The sequence below is a fragment of the Salvelinus fontinalis genome, chromosome 32 (genome assembly GCF_029448725.1).
Source record: "Salvelinus fontinalis isolate EN_2023a chromosome 32, ASM2944872v1, whole genome shotgun sequence".
In the NCBI taxonomy this organism is placed as follows: Eukaryota; Metazoa; Chordata; class Actinopteri; order Salmoniformes; family Salmonidae; genus Salvelinus; species Salvelinus fontinalis.
In genome coordinates this window covers 31,723,175-31,741,119 of record NC_074696.1, presented here as the reverse complement: position 1 = coordinate 31,741,119, position 17,945 = coordinate 31,723,175, and the positions used below count along the sequence as shown (strand labels likewise).

Below are 17,945 nucleotides of genomic sequence, written 5' to 3'. Positions count from 1 at the left end.
GGAGTGAATCAGCTTTTCATTTTTATAAATTAGTAAACATTTTTTTTAATAACAAATCCACTTTGACATGTGACATTGTGTGTAGATCAGTGGTACATCTAAATGTTATCCATTTTAAATTCAGGCCGTAGCAACAAAATGTGGAAAAAGTCAAGGGTGAATAGTTTCTGAAGGCACTGTACATGTGTATCACCGCAGTTAAGACCATTTAAAAGCACAACAAAGTTCAAATGGGAATACAATGTCAAATATGTTATTTATACAATAACTCCATGTGTTATCACTGTGCTTCATCTAATAGCACAACCAAATGACAGATTGCAGTTGAGAATACATGACATTAAAATGACATGGTGCAGGTGATCAAATCTGTTTATTGTAGAAATTGTGAAGTGGTCCACAGACCTGCGATCTTGAACGTGCACTCTTTTTTACAAATAAATATATACACACAAAAAAATAAATATACATTCTTATATCCCAGGTTTATGACAGACACTTCAAAACCTTGTTTCTTATGATTTATTTTGTTACTTTTTGCCATTTATCAATGTGCTTTAGTAGTAAAGGCCAAAATCAATCATTTATCAAATGATGTTATACCTAAAGGAGTTCTAAAATTCTAAATCAAATAGCTAAGGGATTCATAGTATGACCATCTAAAACAATTCCATGTCAGCTTAGAGCAACCCCCCCCCCCATACATTATTAACTTTTAAATTAACCAAAAGATTCAAACCATTTGCCGATATGTATTGTCTATTTTTAGTTGAATCCTGGGTTGAATTGAAACAATAGCTGTTGATGACTTTGCAAATGCTATATAGACCTAAATAGCATCATTGATGGTATCCGATTGATAAAGTATGGTTACGTTTCCTTTACATTGTTAAACCTACCCTTTGGAATGGCTTCCAAATAGCGAAAGTTAATCCATTTAGTTTATACATTTTAGTCATTTAGCAGACGCTCATATCCAGAGCGACACAGATATTTAGTGCATTCATCTTAAGATAGCAAGAAGGCACAACCACATATCACAGTAGGGACAACCACATTTCACAGTAAGTACATTTATCCACAAAGAAGTAGCTATCAGCGAAGTCAGAGCTAGTCAGGGGGAAAAAAGTTAAAGGGTTAGTTCACAACTAACACTTTACTTTTTGTGTGTGTGTCGGGGGGGAGGGGGGGTCTGATAGTGAATATAACATTAAAGATCTGACATTGTTACAAAAAGATACAAATGTAACATTTTATATAAATTGTGTCTTAAAAATAGGTTACCATGACATAATCCTGGTTGAAATTTCACCCTTAAAACAATTGTTTACATTGATTACTTTTTGCAAATCCAATACATTTTACACATGCATTCCACATCATGATACATAGACAAATTCCGTTGAAACAATGTTATTTCAACCAGTTTATCCCCAGTGGGTAATCCCTGAGTCGACAGGATTTAGGCTGATGAGGCTTGATGGTCTCAGGCCAATGACATCTCCAGATATCAGAAGCCTTTGAAAATATTGATCTTGTGTTTGTCAGCCAGAAGCATGGTGACGTTGTACTCAATGTCCGCATCATGCACCCCGGTTAGGCGGAAATCGCCTCCTTGGTAATCATTTTGCCAGTAGTGGTGCCAGTTCCCATACCGGTCCGCTCCGAACCCGTACACACTCACCTAAATGATACAATACAACATTATGCAGAGATACTCATCCACCCTGGATTTGGTGGACCCCCCCCCCCACCCGCCAAATGCCACTGACTACCATGTGACTTACACAGTCATATACATATGTGCTTTGACCCAGATAGTGTCATGTGCCACAGAACTGATGAGGTGGAATGTTGCTGTACTGATTGATGTGTTTATATGATATTCTGGTATTCTGACGAGCGCTGTGTAACAACTACAGGACATTGGCAGTGTTCCCGTGTGTCTAGTTCAAAGACAGGTGCAGTTGCCCCTCCCTCTGCATCACTTGGGTAAACTGTATAGATTCCTGTTTTTCTACATTCCAAAAGACAAACAGCCAAAAGGCTGTTGACATTCAAGGCAACCATGGGTGCATTTTATTCAACATAGCAGTTTCCTGCAGCACTATTTCCTGAAGTCTTAAAATTAAATGTTTCATGTAAGTATATTTTCAATTTTTACTTAAAATAGAGCACACTTCTTGAAAATCATGTATTAAATAATATGAAATGAATGTCATTAAAATATACATATAACTATACCTGGAGGTATCAACTCTGACACATGTTTCTCTTTGTTTGGGCTAATGGCTTCTGCCAATGTCATGGTAATTGCCTGCAATTCACACCTCCCGTGTAGATGGAGATAATTAGCATAACACTCGGTGCTCTGCACATCTTTCCCGGCACAAAATGTATTTGTAGAGCAGCGTTGCTGCGTGAGCCAAGTGGTGGGTAGCTAATGCAGTGCTGCACAGTGTATGGCCTTTCGCCAACGCAGGCGGTGACTTTTGGGACACTTTTTACGGCTTTAAACGCTAAGATCTCAGCACAAACTCAACGCAAACCCAGCTCATGCTTTGCAGTCACGCTCATGGTGTATAGAACTTTGGCAGACAGACAAATGGAAGTGAAGGTGGGTGGACTCACCTTATCACAGATGTGCACAGCGAACAATAGGCTGAGGAAGCCAGTGGAGGGATACTGGCCATGACGCTCCAGCCATGTGTCATAGACATATTTAAAGAAGGTTGGGCTGTATACCAGCACCTGCACAAAAAATAAAACAACTTTGACCTTCTGAGAAGTTGAAATCGTTACATTTGAATGTTATCAACCAACCAATCACTCTTCAAAATCTGCATTCTTTTGTCTCCAGGTAAGGTAAACTAAAGCAGATTGACCCATACATAGGGCTTTGGTCAAAAGTAATGCTCCACTATAGGGTGCCATTACAGACAGACCCAAAGGTTCACTCACCCTGTTCTTGTTTGCCTTAATCCTGGACCGGACAGGAACGTATGTTCTGCGGGAAGCAAAATGCATAATATAAGTACTATCAAAGTATTATCACAGATACACTATATATACAAAAGTAGGTGGACACCCTTTCAAATGAGTTGATTTGGCTATTTCAGTCACACCAATTGCTGACAGGTGTATAAAATTAAAAACACAACCATGCAATCTCCATACACAAACATCGGCAGTAGAACAGCCCTATTGAAGAGCTCAGTGGCTTTCAACGTGGCACGGTCATAGGATGCCACCAAGTCAGTTCAGCCACACAAGCTCAGAACAGTGCCACTGAGTGCTGAAGTGCGTAAAAATCGTCCGTCCTCGGTTGCAACACTTATTAGAGTTCCAAACTACCTCTGGAAGCAACATCAGCACAAGAACTGCTCGTCTGGTTCTCTAGTATGGGAGGACAAACCTCTTTGTTCCAGTCTCTTCGCCGCCAAAACTTTCACATCAATAAAAGGGGAACATTATTCCTAAAATCTAAATGCTAAGAATAGTCGATGGGGATATATAGTCGATTATTCTAAAGAATAATCATGTCATATTGTTTGTTATTTTGTGATGTCATTAAGGATGGTATAACAAAGTAACTAACTCTGAAAGTGTAGGTATTCTATGTATCAACTTTACATCTAAATGTTGTATAAAATATATAAAATATGAGAATACTTTTGTGAAGATAGCAATGTGATTTTAGCCTTCTAAATTAGATAATTGTTTTTCATATAAACTTGTGCCCAGTCAATAACCATGCACAAGTGAGCATAGACATTGTGTCGGCGCGAATGAATGTCCCCTTTTTACCCGAGCATAAAAGCCTTGGTAGCGAAATTTACATTAGACCAAGCAGACGGACGGTGTAAGCTGGACGTCACGAATGGTTAAAACTACAACACCAGAAAGAGTGGAGCGGTGGTTACACGGCTGAAAATGGTGAGACCAGTACATTGTCGGGTTACTACTGGCGTGTAGTGTACGGGAGCTGAACCCTGAATATTCAATCGTTGAGACCACTACGAAACCAAAAGACGTGAGACCGTGGTCTACACGTTGAAATGGTTAGAAACTCTGAAGCTCTCAACCTCAACAAGAGTGAAGATCATAAAGACTAGACCAGAACATTCACAGTCTGCAGCTGTGCATGCAAAAGTGGTCCTAGAACTTTGACTAAAAGACACGAGGTGGGAAGGAAGAATCCCTCTCAGACAACCGTTGGTACATCTGAAATATCTATTCTAACAAACACTTCACTACCAGAGCAGCTCTACAACTAAGGACATTGTGACCACGGGTGGACAACCAGAGCCTTACATCGAGCCACTCCCCATAAACGGATCGATTGGAGAAAGACATCTATGCGTAAATATATACATGTAAATAATGCATTTCCTATCCGAATGAGCGGTGGTTCATGTGCAAAGTATTACTATTCCTTTGAGCGTAGGTTCCAAACGTAACAATGATAAGTTGAATCTCTGTCTCTCCCTTTACCTTTCTTTCCATTGACCCTTCCCTTTTATAACCAAGCAGTAATGCTTTTGTTCGTCCACTGTTTTCATTGTATTACTTCTAATCAATAATCTATACCGTGTGTATATATGTATTCTGTTTAATTATTTAGTTAGTAAATAAATAATTAAGCCAATTTGTGTATTGCTGATTCATCAATAAAGTTAGGGTTTTTGCAGATAGCAAAGAGTATGTGATGTTCAGAATGAGACTGATATTAGGTAATGATTAATAATTGACTGTTATTGATGTAAGAGATATCTATAGAGTTTAATTCGTTAAACAACTTTTCGCGTGGTGCCCCAAATTGTGACATGATTAATTTAGTCGAGTAACAATTAAAAACAGTTGATAAAATAAATAACAGTCATCAGATTAATGATAGTCACATCACAACAGAAAGTTTACACAGCTTGAAGGATAAATGATTCCGGACCTCAGTGATGAGAACGTTGTTTATACTTTAATCTTTGCAGACAATTCCACAGGCGTCAACTACAGTTTCTATTGAAGATTTGCTAAAGTGCACTCACATACTTTATGTGAACGTGTAGCGCATGGTTATTGATCACTCACTCGTTGATGGAGCCGGTGGTCAAGGCACTGGTGATCCACTGCAGGTCCAGAGTCTTGAAGGGGATGAGTAGAAGACTGGTGGTGTTGTCCAGATCTATGGCGCTCTCTGGGTACATGACGTGATGCGTGGTCCGGCTCCCAACATCCTCCTCAAAGCCAGAGGTAGGAGCCATGTTCATTCTGCAGGAGCAGGGTTACGGTTAAGGTAGTATATTCTGCAATATAACATATGGAGCAGAGCACTGGTGGTGTTGTCCAGATCTATGGCGCTCTCTGGGTACATGACGTGATGCGTATTCCAGCTCCCAACATCCTCCTCAAAGCCAGAGGTAGGAGCTATGTTCATTATGCAGGGTTACGGTTAAGGTAGTATCTTCTGCAATATAACATATAGATGATACTACTTCCACATACTAATCAACATAGCTGTTTTGAGGGTGGGATGCCTGGAGGTTAAAAAAACTTGAATATGTAGCTAAATTAAAAAGTATTTCATTTGGAATGTGAACATGGTGATGAATCATGTGGCAGTATGTGGCATTCCTGCATCTCCACATGATCATACAGTTCATATGTGTCCCAGTAACAGTGAGTGCATTGAGGGGATAGCTGTGATTCTGCCTGTTCAATTAATCTAGTTAGTTCTGCAGAGAGGATCTCTCTCCCTCTCTGTGTGTTTGTGTGTTAAATGAGTGTGGGATGAGCAGTATAATCCATTTCAGCCAAGGACTTTCCTCCTCATTTACACATTGATAGTTGGTCTGGTTCCTCATTGAAAAACAGTGCAGAAATCAAATCTAAAGCTGGACTTACATGTTGACTGCCTGAACTTTACAAAAACCATGTGTTCAAAGGTCATGCAGTTAATAAATAAGTCGCTTCTCACCAACTGCGCCATGCAGCCATTACCTGAATTGTGGGATGCACCATTTGTCAACCAATTATTAGGGTGTTTTTGGTTAACCCACACGAACGTGACCAAAAGTGACTGAAACAGGAACCAACTTTGCTACATGGGATACAAATGAAAGTGATGAGACCAATTAATTGTAGCCTATACATGTTATGTTTTGTCTGAGTGTTTGATATGGGGGTATAGGAACATTTGACTTTTAGAAAGTACAACTTTTATAAACGATAGCAGCTATGTTGACACTGCCAAGTTGAACTGAACCTTGCTGTTGTTAACCACCCCAGTGTCTAACTTTCGGCTGTCGCAGATGCACCTCCCCCGACTTTAACCCGTCAACTTTCGTCTACAGTCGGCTTCGTTAACCTTACTGCTCGAACAAACCCAATCTTATTTGAGTGTATTGGCCAGTCCCTCCCTCCATTGCACATTTATCACATAATGTGGTTCCATCAAACTCTGAGGTGTGACAAACAAAAAACAAGCTTGCTCAGTCACCTGATGATGACATCACTGGAGTCGATGAGGGGTCCGTAGCGGGAGCCCTTGAGGTTCCCAGAATTCCCCACCACAGCACAGGTCCTACAGCGCTCAGGCCCCGCATCCTTGTAGAGGTCGTCATCATCAGGGATGACCTGGAACAACTTCTCCACCACCTCGCCGAAGTTGGCCGGGTCCTTCTGTCCCTGCAACCGCTGGACAGAGACGGAAACCGTCAATCCTTTAGCTGTGTCTTCAACCACTCTGGACAGAGCAGAGCCAGAAGAGGTAGACACACAGCATAGACAGCCCAGCTACCACAATGTTCGGAGAACCATTTGTTTCTTAGCGCTTGGTGAGAGCATGGTTGTCCTATGGTTATTTTGCATACAACCTTCCCGTAACGTTTCCTCATGGTTCTATTTAAACTCATGTTCTCAGAATGATCTGAAAACGTTAAGAAACAGCCTTTTTCTGTGGGAATTCCAGTATTTCAGCATAATGTTTTCTGCAGATTTCCTCGTCATTCTATTTAAGGCCATGTTCAAGAAAACTCCATAAAAACCACAAAACATTAGTTCAAAGAATGTTCTAAGAATGCTATTTAAAAACATGTACATTCTGTTCTCAGCATCAAAAAACAATCCTATTAAATGGATACTTTGGGATTTTGGTAATGAGGCCCTGTATCTACTTGCCCAGTCAGATGAACTCATGGATACCATTTTTACATCTGCGTGCATTTTGAAGGAAGTTGCTAACTAGCACAATTGCTAACTAGCGTTAGCGCAATGGCTGGTAATCTGCTAGCAGATACCCATAGACTTCCAGTCATTGAGCCAACACTAGTTAGTACTTGCTCTCAAAACTACCTCTATATTAGCCATATACCTCTATATATTGCTCTTATCCAGAGCAACTTACAAGAGCAATTAGGGTTAAGTGCCTTGCTCAATAGCACATCAGATTTTTCACCTAGTTGGCTCTGGGATTTGGCCCAACACTCTTAACCGCTTGACTACATGTTGCCATACTGGACGCAGACACATATAAACGGTATCCACTGCTTCATCTGACTCTGGGGAAGTAGGTAAAGGGCTTCATCTGACTCTGGGGAAGTAGGTAAAGGGCTTCATCTGACTCTGGGGAAGTAGGTAAAGGGCTTCATCTGACTCTGGGGAAGTAGGTAAAGGGCTTCATCTGACTCTGGGGAAGTAGGTAAAGGGCTTCATCTGACTCTGGGGAAGTAGGTAAAGGGCTTCATTGCCAAAGTCCCTAGGTATCCCTTAAATTATGTTCAGTTATGTTGGTGATGCCCACTAATTGGATCTTAATGTGTGCTTGTTTCCTTTGAAATAGAGTCTGTTTGAATAGACTAAAATTACCAGCTTTGGTGGAGCAGTGGATTCATTCAATGGATAAACAGCAGAAGATCATAGGTTTGAATCTAAGGCAATGCCACAATATTTTTATTTTTTTACATATTTAATGCCTAAGCAAATTAATTTCAACTAACCTATAACTGTCAATATGGTGACAGATTAGGTTCAAAAATAGAATGTCTCTGAAAGACTGAGCAACAGGGAGTGGAAGTTTTTTCCCCTCTGTTTATTGAATCTAAACTTTTCTAGCAGTGTTGAATGGTTTTCATTCAGTTCTTTCTGGTGCAATCTTAGCCATCTCATAGTAAAGCATAGCTGACTAGGAGATGGCATTGTTAAGAAAACAAAGTTAATTGCGTTGGTACGTACATATCATTAATGACGTAGTCATGGACACATTGTTTCATTCCTTGTCCTGATTATCATTAGGATGGGTTGCCTGATGTGACTGAACCAAACTCACCTCTGATTATTCACCTGTAAGTCTCATAACATCTCATCTGCCATCACCTGTACATGTCAGTCAGCAGACTGTCCCACCAGGTCATCAGAGGGTGGACTAACCCTAAACTCTAACCCTTGCTTTATGTCCATATCCCAGTTCAACCCTAACCCTAGCTTCAAGTCCACAACCCAGTACAACCCTAACCCTAGCTTCAAGTCCACAACCCAGTACAACCCTAACCCTAGCTTCAAGTCCACATCCCAGTTCAACCTTAACCCTGGCTTCAAGTCCACAACCCAGTTCAACCCTAACCCTAGCTTCAAGTCCACATCCCAGTTCAACCTTAACCCTGGCTTCAAGTCCACATCCCAGTTCAACCCTAACCCTAGCTTCAAGTCCACATCCCGATTCAACCCTAACCCTAGCTTCAAGTCCACATCCCAGTTCAACCTTAACCCTAGCTTCAAGTCCACAACCCAGTTCAACCCTAACCCTAGCTTCAAGTCCACATCCCAGTTCAACCCTAACCCTAGCTTCAAGTCCACATCCCAGTTCAACCTTAACCCTAGCTTCAAGTCCACATCCCAGTTCAACCCTAACCCTAGCTTCAAGTCCACAACCCAGTTCAACCCTAACCCTAGCACAAGCTCAATCCTAACCCTTGCAGTAGTAACATCTCACCTGCCACCAGTGGTATGTGTCGTTAGTCAGCAGGCTGTTCCTCCTAGACATCAGAGGGTGGACTGACAGGTTGAACCGCTCAGTGAACCAGGGGTCGTCCTCCAGCTCTGTCATACACTCTCGACAGCCACACTGGCCGTTAGAGAAGAAGCTGTCTGACTTGCCTATGGCATATTTGAAGAAGTACAGAGAGGGATCTCTCAACGTGAAACTGAAGAGGAACATGGTGAAAGTTACAATAAAGGCTAACACAGTAAATGCCCTGAAGTTCTTCTGCATCGATAGATACATGGTGTAGTGGTAGACAAAAATGAAATTTTCAGGGAAGCGAAAAACAGAGAAGCCCCTTATTGAAAATTCATATTTCCAAGGGATGTCTGAGAAGAATTCCTCCCCTGGAGATTTCTTGGCTATAACAGGATGAACACTGGGTTGCTCTGATGAACAGAAACAGGCTGTGTCTTCATCACAATTACAGGCTCCACTTCAAGCCGTTGGAAAACAATAACATCTCAGTAAAAATGTGACCAGAATATTAGCTCCTTATATTTTGTAGGGAAAGCCTTGGCCTTCTATAGAAAATGTTTTGATCAGACAAAAATCACTCCATTGAAATCCATAGATGAGGAATCCTTGTGCATGTCCATTACTTGTCTGCTGACCAGTAGTATGGTAATTCCACTGTGGTACACAATCCAGGATGGTCCTGTCAACTTAACGATGGCCAGATAGCTACATCCATCTGCTCTTCTGCTGTTGACAGTGTGAGATCAGTGACTGGTGCATCTAGCATTCACTTCCTGTTCAGTCAATCATCCACCTGGAAGGCAAACAAGACATTTAAAACAAAATACACACCGCTGGGTAAATTAACGATAATATGTGCAAAAAAACTAAGAAAAGGCCCTTCAACAGCTTTCAATTTATACTAAAAACAGAGAAGCAGGAAGACCTCCTGGGATCTACTTCCACATAAAAGGACAGAGCTCCACTATGCAGCAGGCTGGGTTTACTGTTAACATGTCACAGTATTGTTCACATTCAGCCAAGGCAAGTCTATAGCCACATTCCACACAGATAATCTCTCGTCAAATTATAGGCAGAGTTGATAAAATAAGTGGTTAGCAGAAAAACATACTAACTTCCCATTTTTGCTCATTACAAATCTGTGTCATGTCAATTTAGTGCAGATCTCCAATACAAAGGGACACAGAGACCAGAGGCTGGGAGTGTTTCTTTAAAGAGGAATCTACCAGGAAACACTGGGTTTGCCCTGCAGGGAGACAGAGGAGCAGCGGTTGTGAAGGGTGTCTATGAGAGATGAAGAGGAAGATAATGGAATGGAATGGAGGAATGTCTGAGGCTGTGTGGGAGGGATCGTGACCTTTCTGTGGAAAGGTTGATCTGAGAAAAACATCACCCTCTCATAATCACATCTGAACTGCCGGCCTTGGCACATATCCACATCACTTGTAAGGTGTAGACAGTAGGCATATCGTGCTAATGCTACTCAGAGTCACAAGTCTTTGTAAGACATATGGGTATAATCCAACATCTAAAATGTGTGATGTTCTCATTTGAACTTCCATTAGATGTTTATTTGGAACATATGGTAGGTTGTCATTTTGGGAAGGCAATTTGACAGGTGTGTGTGTGTTTGAGTGAGAGAGAAAGAAAGAGTGTGTGGTGTGTGTATGTGAGAGTGTGTGTTCGATGTGTGTGTGTGTGGTGGGGTTAATGCACACGAATGTCAGAGGTGGTGTATTAAACTCAGGGAGCCCTTGGAGACATAAGGCCAAGTACTGTAGATGACAGACAAACAGGCTGTATGGTACAACAGGGGAAGGGAAAAGAAAATGAAAAAAACAAAGAAATAAGGGAGAGCGAGCGAGCAGGAGAGAGAGGGAGGAAAAGTGTGAAGGCTGAGGAGTTATAGGTTATTTTCTAATCTTAGGTTAATACAAGTCATCAACTTTACAGGATGGCGCAACAGATAAGTGCTTCGAGTTGTGTTCCGAGAGATGAGATCTTGAATCCCTTTTTTTAATACTTGTTTGACAGCACATCTGTACTGTACAGGACATTCTAGCTAGAAAAATAACCCCATCAAAATATAAAGCTATTACACACTATGTAGTGAGTTTCCTCACCTCAAGGAAATTACAATCAGATTTATGAGATTATATTACAGTCATTTACAAGACTGATCAGGTCATTTTTACATTGAGTCAAAATTCCAGTGCTTTCTGCTTCTGTCAGTTTGAGGAATAGTAAGCATTTCCCAAAGTTAAAGCTTTTAGACCTAAAAATATGGCAGACTTCCAACAAGCTATCTAGGCATTTTCCCCCAGTGGTGGAAAAAGTACCGAAAGGTCATACTTGAGTAAAGATACCGTAATAGAAAATGACTCAAGTAAAAGTGAAAATCCCCCAGTAAAATACTACTTGAGTTAAAGTATTTGGTTTTACATTTACTTAAGTATCAAAAGTAAATGTTAAAATATACCTAAGTATCAAAAGTATAAATACAAAAGTTTAAATTCCTTATATTATGCAAACCAGACTTCACCATTTTGTTGTTTTCAGCCAGGGGCACGCTCCAACATAATTTACAAATAAAGCATGTGTGTTTAGTGAGTCCGCCAGATCAGAGGCAGTAGGGAAGACCAGGGATGTGAGAATTTGACCATTTTCCTGTCCTGCAAACCATTCAAAATGTAAGGAGTACTTTTGGTTGTCAGGGAAAATGTATGGAGTAAAAAGTACATTATTTTCTTCAGGAATGTAGTGAAGTAAAAGTTGTAAAAATATCAATAGTAAAGTACAGATATCCCAAAAAAACGACTTAAGTAGTACTTTAAAGTATTTTTACTTAAGTACTTTACACCACTGCTTAATCCCAAATAGCACCCCATTACATAATGTTGACATTTAGTAAAAAAAAGTATTTTTGAAATAACAAAGAAATATCAATTGTTGTTGGAAGATATGGGTATGGTGAATTATTTGTCAACCATAAAACACCTAATGTGGTACACACAATTAATAATATAAAAAATAACTGATTATCTTAAAATTGAAAAATTGTCACACATATGGTTCTTCGTCTGTAGGATTAATTTGTTCGCAACTCAAAATTAGACGTTCATTTGGCGTGTCATGAGGTTTTTGCCCAGAAAGGGGGAGTATGCTCGGTGTTGGCAGAACTTTGCTGGTGGAAGGTAGAACAGCCATGTGCCACATGAGAGCACTGAACTGCGCTTGACTTTTTACCCCCCAAGCTCTGACATACAATATATATATATATTATGACTGAGATAAGTGGTTGTCCCACCTAGCTATTGTAATGAACCTGTAAGGCCACCGAAACTCGCACGTAAGTTAGTTGACTAGCGTAAACAGTCTAGGACACTGATTTCCCATGAAATAACCAAGTTGTATAGTTTGGATGAACACAGACAACGCACTCCAGGAGTGACCCGCCGCACAAAACACCTTCCCAAAAACTCCCTCGGCATGCCCCAGCATCGCACATACAGCAACTAAGTTGCACAACATTGTGTGATAGGGTGAGAGACTTTCCAATGTGCAAAATCTTACGCTAACTGTAAGTCGCTGTCGTCTGCGAAATTACTAAAATGTAAACGTTGTAAACTCCTCAGTGGTATTGTGCTCCATATCAAACCTGTCAAAAACGATTTTAATAAAAAAAAGTGTTTCTAACTCACTCACTCTCTGGTCACACCAGGGCTAATACAGCTCTGACAGATATACAAATTACTGACCTGGTTCAAGTGGTTTTTAAAACGCCCGTTGAAATGCAGCTTGTTTGAGTCCAACAGCACAGCATGTGTTTAGAGGAACTGCATAATGAGCGAGTTATCGATGTGAGAGAGCAGAATTAGAGTTTAAGAATGACATCAACTCGGGCCCCACGCCTATGACGTGTTTATAATGACATTCATGTGACGACTGACTATCGCCTTAACCTATTGTGCAAAATTTGATCACATGTAAAAAAAAAAAAACTTAAAAAAACATTGGAACACCTTGCAATGGCCGGTATTTGGGAATTACCCAAGAGCATTGCGCAATACAGTGTTTCTTGGTACTCAAATACACCCAACAGTACACTTTTATATTGTAACCCTGGACAAGCACAACTGGTTCAACTTGTCAACTAATCATCAAGCCCTCAATGAGTTGAATGATGTGTGTTTGTAAATGGCTACCACGTAACTGTGTACTGTTAGGGTACTCGAGGGCCGGGGTTGGAAAAACTGGTGTAACGCTTTCATAATGATTGGTATCATAATTACAGCCACATAGCTGTCAATACAAACATCATGTCGAATAATGGTTTTGATATGATTTTGTTAAGATTCCCATTGGCGACAGTTGGTCTTACTGGGGTCTGATACATAACGAAAAAGAAACTACAGACAAAATACTTTGCAATTGACATATGTTTTTTTTAAAGTAGCATGTAGTGTGTGTGCTTTTATCAGTTGCACATGCACGTCAGTACATATACACAAAAAAGTATATCACATGGGGGAGTGGCATGAGGTTTTGCTTGATTTGTTTTTAAAATCAGGTTGGCTGTTCACAATGGATAGGCTACCATACAACGAAAAAGGAACAAGTGCAGCAACATTGCTTAATAACAGGTATTTAGGTAACACCTTGTGCAAGAGTGAGTGACAGAACATCCTAATTGAATTGTACCCGAGGGTTGAAAAACCAAAGGTATGTACTGTAATGTTTTTGGGCGTTTGGCACGCTAGTATTCCATGACGTTAGTATGAAGTCATATAGTTTCTCCCCTGATATAAACTAAAAGGATGTGTCTTAATCAGGACGTGAAACCATGAGACTGTACACGATGAGTAACTGATAATAACAATGTTTCCTAAATAGCCCCCTATTCCCCATAGGGCTCTGGTCAAAAGTAATGCACTATATAGGAAACTCTACCAAATGCGGCAGCCTTTCTTCAATTATGAAGAGGCACTGCAATTTCCCTCTACTCCGCAGTAAAATTGCCTGTATTTGTTGTGTTTTTTATTTATTTACCTTTTAGTGTTTTGTTTTAGCCTGACTTACTACAGTGTCCTTATTTATTTTGAAGACCAATTGTGTTTTTTCTTTATTTGTTGGGTTTTTTGAGTGTATGTTATGCTGTTGCTAACATTATGTATACTTTACATTTCAAATGGATCTATACCTTCCTACCTCCCTAAAACATATCCCCCCCGTATTATATTGGATGTAAAACATATCTACCAACTCAGTGGCCTTATTGTTAGAGTATCTGCTCTGGGATTGGGAGTTCGATCCTTGGCCGAGTCATACCAAAGACTGTTGTTACAGCATTTGTTGTCCATCTAATTGGTTTGTAATGTTGCAAAATACATCTTGTGAATGTTCTAAGGCAAGTCATGAAAACAGCAACCTCCCCTCTATGGCAAAGCAATACAGTAACAAGTTGTGGTTAGCAGCATTGTCTTCTCCTAGTAGGGAACCTAGTAGGGAACCCACTGCTCTCCTAGGTTGCTTCCTTTACTAACTTTATTTTCTATATAGTGCACTACTTTTGTTAGGGCTCTAATCAAAGTGGTGCACTATATAGGGAATAGGGTGCCATTTTGGACAGAACCCTCCTAATGGGTAGGGTGTTTTTTACCTGTGTGTTCTGTGTATGTGGTCTGAGATGGAGAAAACACATGGTAGTACAGCCCAGGGGCCAAACCATGGGGACCAACACCACTGTAGCCTAACTCCACAGGGGCAATCTACAACACTAAGGCCCGCCACAATAGCAATGGACTAGTCCGTTCAGGAGGTTTCGCCTATTGCACCCATGGGGATTCCACCTTCAGCTTCCTTACTCGGACTTTTGAAATCCTTCATTCCCCAATAGTCATTAGATATTTAGAAAAGGGGGCTCTGCCAAATACATATTATCAATCATAATCTGGTTCTAGTGTAAAACGTGTAAGACGACGACTCCACAATGTCATTATACCATATCCTTCAACATTCACTCTGTTTTGATTGTCACGTTCCTGACCTATTTATGTTAGTTGTTTTGTGTGTTAGTTGGTCAGGACGTGAGGTTGGGTGGGCATTCTATGTTTTCTGTTTCTGTGTTGGTTTTGGGTTACCTGGTATGGCTCTTAATTAGAGGCAGGTGTTTGGCGTTCCTCTAATTAAGAGTCATATTTAGGTAGGCGTTGTCACAGTGTTCGTTGTGGGTGATTGTCTCCTGTGTCTGTATGTATGTTCGTACCACATGGGACTGTAGCGTTTGTTTGTTTCGTTTCGTTTCGATGTCGTCTGTTTCCTGTACGTAAGTTTATGTTTAGTTATGTAAGTTTATGTTCAGGTTTCGTCAACGTCGTTTTCTTGTTTTGTAGTTTGGAAAGTGTTTTGTTTCGTTTCGTGTGGTCATCGTATTCATAATAAAGATGGCTTATTTCCCACAAGCTGCGTTTTGGTCTGAAGATCCTTCTCTCCTCACCTCAACCGAGGATGAGGAGAGCACAAGCCGTTACATTGATCAAGACAAAGCCAAACAATGGCAGATCTTCCAAACACAAACAGACATGTTATGCTTGTAACCTGCTGCATATAACAACCCCAATATTCAGATCAGTTGGATGCCATTCTTGTTGCCTAGAGACTCTAATGTAACACAGCCATTCTTCTGATGGGTGTCACCAACACATAACAGCCATGGGACTTGAACTAGTCTCACAAAACAAAATGAATGTTGTGACCATTATGAAGATCTGAGAGAGAACTCCAAATTAACACCACACCTCTGAGGCATGGCAACTAGCCTCTTTCTAACAAACCTACCAACAGAAAGCAGGACAGAGCGGTGGAAGACGGACATATTTGGGAGCACCAGGACATAGTTTCAAGTTTATTCGCCAGGTGCACAGGATAGGTGTAAAACAATACAGATAAATGATTACCTTGAGAACTCTTTCCCAACAAGGCAGTGATAATAATAATAATCATATAGATAATAAATAAAAAATGACACACAAGATGAGAGTTAAAGAAACACGAGAATGCACGTACATACAGGTTAGTACCAGTAGCTTATTTAATGTGGAGGGTTACTGGAGTGGTTGAAGTGGTTTTATACATACAAAATGACTGGTAGTAGGATATACACGGAGTGTACAAAACATTAGGAACATCTGCTCTTTCCATGACATAGACTGACCAGATTAATCCAGGTGAAAGCTATGATCCCTTATTGTTGTCACTTGTTAAATCCACTTCAATCAGTGTAGATGAAGGGGAGTAGACAGGTTAAAGAAAGATTTTTAAGCCTTTAGACATGGATTGTGTATCTGTGCCATTCAGAGGGTGAATGGGAGAGGCGAAAGATTTAAGTGCCTTTGAACTGGGTAGGTGCCAGGCATACCTGTTTGAGTGTGTCAAGAACTGCAACGCTGCTGAATTTCTCACACTCAGTTTCCCGTGTGTATCAAGAATGGTCCACCACCCAAACGACATCCAGCCAACTTGATACAACTGTGTGAAGCATTGGAGTCAACATGGGCCAGCATCCCTGTGGAACAGTTTCGACACCTTGTAGAGTCCATGTCCAGAGGAACTGAGGCTGTTCTGAGGGTAAAAGGGGTGCAACTCAATATTAGGAAGGTGTTCCTGATGTTGGTACACTCAGTGTACAAGTAAACAGGAGAAAGTGACCAGTAGCAGGATAAATAGATAAAACATTAATGGTAATGGTAATCAATTATCAATGGACAGCAGTGTAATGGAATAATACATCTAATCAATAATCCTTTTAAGCAGAAGTGTAGGTTGTGTCTGAGTAGGTGGAGACCTGTGGATGGGCCTAGAGTCAGTGTGGATAGGCTGTGGGAGAGGGAGAACAGTAGTTGGTTTGCCATTTAACATGTGTGCTATTAAACGGAGTCAGTCTACAATAGGAAGTATAAATGTATTTCATTTTATCTAACAGACAGGGTCCGGGTCTGCGTGACCTTGTCAACATGACCTTATATAAGAATAAAAGGTTTAGGAAGAAGCTTTATCTAAGCTGTGGCCTATTCACATGACCGACGACACACATGGGAGTAATGACTAAAGAATGATTCTGCCCTACTGCGTCCCAAATGGCACCCCAGTCTACTACTTTTGACCAGAGCATATAGGGCTCTGGTCAAAAGTAGTGCATCATAAAGCAAATAGGGTGCCATTTGGTACGCATAAACAGCGCGATACAAGTCAAGGACAGAACATCTGTCCACCAAAACGAGAGTAAATAAACATCCATTACATCTAATTTCTCACAATTATCTATAAAATGTGATGTACAAAAGGATGAAACTTGTGGTATCTACAGTTCTACATAATGCATCAATCCCTCCTGAAACAGAGCAGCTGTAGAAAGCCTTTTAAACACATTCTCTCCTTAGACAGCTGGTTGTTGCCTGTCTGCACAGTGTTCTTTTATTTGGAGACAGAAGTTATGTAATATTAAGTCTTAATTGAGAGACGTGGTTCACTTTGATTAAATTGGTAAACCTAGTGCTAAGCAAAGCAGACATTTGGCAATTCTCTCAAAATAACAGCAATTTATAACCGCTTATTAAAAAAAATCCAAAAGGAGACAATATACAATTGCTATGTCATACCATGACGTCTGTGAAAGATGACAAGTTAATATGTTGTTGTTTATGACCTCAGCCAGCAATAGAAAGCGGTGGACTGGTATGTTGTCACGGCCGTTTAAAGGAGTAGACCAAGGCGAAGCAGTGTTTTTTTTTTTGTATTTTTATTTTATTTTTTACACTCACTCACTCACTCACTCACTCACTCACTCACTCACTCACTCACTCACTCACTCACTTACTCAACAAAACAATAAATATCCAGCCGCCAGCTTAGTGCATCCAGGCAACTAACAAGG

At 40.5% G+C, this 17,945-nt stretch overlaps 1 protein-coding gene across 2 annotated transcripts; it reads right to left on the bottom strand.

Moving 5' to 3' along the window:
* Positions 1-508: 508 nt before the first annotated feature.
* On the bottom strand, positions 509-16,627 carry LOC129831082 (CMP-N-acetylneuraminate-beta-galactosamide-alpha-2,3-sialyltransferase 1-like). Of its 2 annotated transcripts, none has more exons than XM_055894109.1 (7): positions 16,431-16,627; positions 8,987-9,806; positions 6,497-6,693; positions 5,089-5,268; positions 2,962-3,007; positions 2,632-2,751; positions 509-1,684 (listed from the first exon to the last, which is right to left on the bottom strand). In XM_055894109.1, exons 2-7 carry the CDS (start codon positions 9,275-9,277, stop codon positions 1,511-1,513), a joined length of 1,008 nt encoding a protein of 335 aa, XP_055750084.1. In that variant the 5' UTR covers positions 9,278-9,806; positions 16,431-16,627; the 3' UTR covers positions 509-1,510. The 2 variants fall into 2 exon arrangements, with proteins under 2 accessions (XP_055750084.1, XP_055750083.1); XM_055894108.1 differs by lacking the exon at positions 16,431-16,627 and adding an exon at positions 12,772-12,910.
* Between the last annotated feature and the right edge of the window lie 1,318 nt (positions 16,628-17,945).

Coding starts and splice junctions, on each gene's coding strand:
- LOC129831082 (XM_055894109.1), bottom strand. CDS start 9,277: ATGTATCTATCGATGCAGAAGAACTTCAGGGCATTTACTGTGTTAGCC. Junction 6,694..8,986: donor ACACATACCACTGGTGGCAG/GTGAGATGTTAC, acceptor GTCTCTGTCCAG/CGGTTGCAGGGACAGAAGGA. Junction 3,008..5,088: donor ACCACCGGCTCCATCAACGA/GTGAGTGATCAA, acceptor TGCTTCCCGCAG/AACATACGTTCCTGTCCGGT.